Source organism: Octopus bimaculoides, chromosome 3 (assembly GCF_001194135.2).
Source record: "Octopus bimaculoides isolate UCB-OBI-ISO-001 chromosome 3, ASM119413v2, whole genome shotgun sequence".
In the NCBI taxonomy this organism is placed as follows: domain Eukaryota; kingdom Metazoa; phylum Mollusca; class Cephalopoda; order Octopoda; family Octopodidae; genus Octopus; species Octopus bimaculoides.
This window is the reverse complement of record NC_068983.1, coordinates 146,120,737-146,125,647: the sequence shown is the minus strand read 5'-3', so window position 1 is coordinate 146,125,647 and position 4,911 is coordinate 146,120,737. Positions and strand designations below refer to the sequence as shown.

General features: G+C 37.9%; 1 protein-coding gene across 4 annotated transcripts in view; it reads left to right on the top strand.

Annotated features, from left to right (window-relative positions):
• Positions 1-4,911, top strand: part of LOC106869108 (ciliated left-right organizer metallopeptidase) — an 82,443-nt gene that overhangs the window by 66,346 nt on the left and 11,186 nt on the right. For all 4 annotated transcript variants that reach the window (XM_014914659.2, XM_014914673.2, XM_014914665.2 and 1 more), the window contains exon 14: positions 631-753. In XM_014914659.2, coding sequence (XP_014770145.1) covers positions 631-753 — 123 coding nt within the window. The remainder of the gene's footprint in view (positions 1-630; positions 754-4,911) is intronic.

The following is a 4,911-nucleotide window of genomic DNA, read 5'->3' as shown; positions in this document are numbered from 1 at the left end:
TGTAGGAAAGTGGTTATACACCATTAGGTGTACTCCGCTTCCGTACATTAAATTTCTTGAAGAAACAACGGAACGCAGATTCTGGACAACACAACAATATTTATTTACAGTGGAATTCGGCTCACGCTTGGAGGGAATTCGGTAGCTCGTCGCCTTTGGTTACTGAGACGCCGTCAATGAAGTTTGTGGTTATTTGTGTAGCTCTAGTGCTGGAATGTTGGAGAGAGCTCGGTGGGACGTCTAGGCTCAACGGAGATCAGCGAACAAAGAGAGTGAGAAAAGGCGCCAAAGCTGGGTGTTGAACTCTACGCATGCGCATGAGACTCTTCCTGTATTCCTTCCGGAACTAGTCCCTGCGCATGCGTGGATAAAACTCCGGACATTGAACATATAACAGTCGTCTGCTATAGGTGTCACTACAAGACTATATAGAAAAATGATGTATTTGTTTATCCCCTGCTTTTGTGTAAATACATCGAGAAAACAAGAATGCATATAATTTTTGACTCTCCTTCGTATATTTTCTTGTCACAGCACCATCTAATCAAATGAGATAAACTTTGTTGATGTTCCAGTGCTATGGAAAGAACAAATTATGTATTTAATTTTTTAAATTTTTTTATTTTTCAGATTTCATCAGCGTATGAAATGAAAGGTATGTGTTATGAATATCGATGTCGTGGAAGGCACAAAATTGACATTCGTGTTAGAGACACCAAGTGGACATCGTGTCCAGCCGGCAAAAGTATCACTGTGAGTTGTGTTGACTTAGTCTCATAATGATGTTCATAATATCATTATAAGTGTTGTCATTATTGTTGTTAACATTGTCATTGTTGTAATATTCTTTTCTACTCGAGGCACAAGGCCTGAAATTTTTGGGGAGTAGGGAGTGCAGTCGATTAGATCAGCCCCAGTACACAACTGGTACTTAATTTATTGACCCCGAAAGGATGAAATGCAAAGTTGACTTCGGTAGATTTTGAACTCAGAATGTAAAGACAGACGAAATACCACTAAGCATTTCACCTGGTGTGCTAATGTTTCTGCCAGCTCACCGCCTTGTCATTGTTGTAATATTGTTATCACAATGATACTATGTTGTTGTAACATTGTCTTGATCCATGACCTTGAGATACCTGCTGATGACATGGAATGGTTTCTGACATTTTGATGGATTTAGTAGAGGAGCTCGCTATATCTCTGAGTAGTTCCTGCAGTTTCTGCATGGGCAGAACATCTCTGATGTTTATTTCACCTGATAATAGTTACATTGGACCTAGGCTGCCTTTCACTGCCAATTGAAACTAACTATTGTACACAATATATGTCATATTAACATGACAGATACTTCTTCCTCCAAATACCAGAAGTCTCTGGATTTCCTTCTTGCAACTGTTGACTTACTCTTGTTCAGTAGGAACATTAATTTCATCCATCCCACTGATCTTGGAGAGTCTATGAAACGTCATGGATACAATTCTTTCCTCCAGACCAAGCTAAGTACTCCTTCCAAATGTTATTAATCTTCCAATGTATTCGATATTCAATTATTTTCTGAACCACCATGCACTTAGCATACCTTCCTGTTTCATGATAGGCACATACGTGGCTGTGTGGTTAAGAAGCTTACTTTTTCATGTTCATTCCCACTGTATGGCACCTTGGACAAGTGACAGCTCCAGGTTGACAAAAACCATGTGAATGAATTTGGTAAAACCATGTGAATGAATGGGAACTGAAAGAGCCCTGTTATATATATTTCAGTTATCTCTATGTTTGAGTGTACCTTTATTTTGACATGGTTGTAAATGAGCATTGCTGTCATACAAGTGATGCTGTTTATTCTCAATCTTTCATAAAAATATTTGGCTGTGGGGAAATACCTTGCCTGGAAACAGAAGATAGTTGGTGACAGGAAGGACCTCTGTCTGTAGAAAATCTACCACAACAAATTCTGTCTAATCCTTGCAAGCATGGCCAATTAGACGTTAAATGATGATAGTGATGAGGATGATGACTGGCAATGGTGATGCTGCTGCCACTGCCTTCTGAAATGAGTGAGATTGATGCACTTTATGTTCTTGAACAACTGCAGGAAAAACATAGGCAGGGAGGGAGTTTCAGAGTAGTGAGTTCTTGGGGGAAAAACAAATTGGGAATAGTGTTAGTGCAGGGCCTGAGTTGGGAGGTAGTCGGTGGATAGAGTATGGGATGATGAGAAGAGAAGAGTGGAGTGAGTCAGTTGTGTCTGGGTAGAATTGTCACAGAACCAGCCCATTTTTAGGAACAGAGAGCACTGTATCACAGAGAGGAGACAGCATGTCTGTGAGTCTGAATTTGGAATGTGCTGGTAACTGACTAATATGCACATATTCAATTCACTTCTTTTCATTTGCTTCTATGTGTCTATATTTACAGTGCATGTTTTACTGCCATAGAACAGTGCACTTTTTAAATATCTTTTGCTTTTTATTTTGTTTGATTACACAGGAAAGTAAACACTTTTGATGGTAACTATCAGCTGTTGAAATGTATTCAATAGCTGTAGCCACTATTGTTTTACTTCATCCGCCTCCAACACTATTATTAATAAAGAAAAAAACTTGTCTGTGGCAGGTACTGAAGTGTTAAAGCTGCTTTCATTTATGTTGCTTTTTATGTACCATAGTAAAGGTATGGTCACCATAATTTCACTTTTCTCTTATGAAATGAATACTTTATTTCTATACCAGACACCGTTTTAGTCAACAAGGTTGGTTAAAATTTTACTTAGCACAATGATTTCCTAGATATAATAGCAAAGTCTTCCTCAAATGATATCTTACTGCCTGACAAAACGGTAAAAAAACACATTGGAATAACACAGCCTCTGATATACAAAACAGACAGGATGGTCACAACTGGAAGACCTTTGAATATAAGTTTGTTCAATCAGTAACTGCTACAGCAACCAGTCATGATTATTGCTTGTCAACATTACTAATTAGGTTCTGTAATAAGCTTGTCAATAAACATTTCCTCTAGAGTCTTTCTGTTGGGCTACTTTTCTTAATGCCCATTCTTCCATTTGGGAGGCCATTATCATTACTCATCTTTATTGATCTATTTAGTGACATAGTTTTAATGTTCCTTTGAGCTGTTTCCATGGTAGTGAATTAATATGCAAATAGGTTTCTAAATAGTTAACTAAGTGCCAGTCGTGGTTGTTGCTCTCTAACTTTGCATTGCTTGTCAACTGTAACATGTATTTACTTGTATAATGGGACATATGAAAGAAGTACGCTGATGGCTAAGTTGATAATGCTGGGTTAATTGATGGTTTGTATTATTTCATTGGATATTTGGCGTTCTTAATCAGCACAATTCTCATAGAAGCTCACCGAGTGAGATAACACTCTCATAGCCAAGAAATATGTCCTGCTAGTAATGAATGTATGAAGATAGCATGTAGTTGCTGTTGTTTAATTCAAAGTCAACTCTGATTGGGCAGAGCTATGATCAAAAGCAATCCATCTCTGATCAACTATCCTGTCTTTTTTCCAGGTATGGTCTCTCTTGGACTAAATTTATCCAATGTGGTCTTCATTATTTTTTTTTTAAATATCAAGGTTTGACAGAGCTTTGGCTACTGTTTCTAACAGATCAAGTGGCCACATAGAAGCACCTTGGCTTGAATAATGTCTGATGTAGATATGAAGTGTTCAGTTTATAACGGAAGAAAATAGTTTAGTCATGGCGTTTGATGAGATGTGGTTGAATGGAGATTTGGTTATTGCTTTTTATACACTGATCAGCTGCATAGAGGTTTGCCTGTTGACTTATCATCATCATCATCGTCATCATTTAACGTCTGTTTTCCATGCTGGCATGGATTGGATGGATTGACTGAAAACTGATAAGTTGGAGAGCTGCACTAGGTTCCAATCTGATTTGGCATGGTTTCTACAGCTGGATGCCCTTCCTAATACCAACCACTCCAAGAGTGTAGTGGGTGCTTTTTACGTGCCACTTTGAAACACTGGCATTGGCCATGACTATGATCTCACTTGGCTTGACAGGTCTTCTCAGGCATGGTATGTTGCCAAAGGTCTTGGTCACATGTCACTGCCTCTGTGAGGCCCAAAGTTTGAAGGGTGCATTTTATGTGCCATCAGCACAGGTGCCAGTTACACAAAACGTTCGATTAAATGAGGGATAGGCAGTTAAATACTAGCCATCACATATATGGAATCAGAACCAGAGTCTACATCCAATGGCAAATCAGGCCACAACAATAGGTGACTCTATTTTGAAGCTGAATATTGAAGTAGGCTTCTTGCAAACCAAGTATTACAGACTAAGAATATGTATTTTCCTTAAATTCACATTACTTCTGAGCTTAAGAAGCTCTCTTCATAGCTGTGTGAGTTCAGATTTGATTCCAATGCTTGACTACCTTGCATAAGTGTTTTCTGTTACAGTGCTTCTCAAACTAATGATGTGGAATACCGGCAGTTTTTGTTTTCAATGTGCCAGGGACCGATAATATGTATTAGTAATATTAATTTATACCGGAAACAATATATATATAGAAATATATAATGAATATAATAAAAGTTGACAATTTTTTTATCTTATATTTATTTTGTAATCAAATAAAACAATATTACATAAGCATTTTATAAGCATTTTATAATGTTTCTTTCTTTTCTGAAAACTCACTGCGTATTGGCAGCTGATGGCTCGCGGACTGGCACCGGTCTGTGAACCACCACTTTGAGTAGCACTGTTCTATTATAAACTGAAGTTCATCAATTCCTTGTTATGAAAATTTGTTGATGGAAACTGAGTGGCAGTCTGCCATATGCATGTGTATGCATAGGTGCCTTATAGATTGTATGTGTATATCATCATTACGTTTACACACAC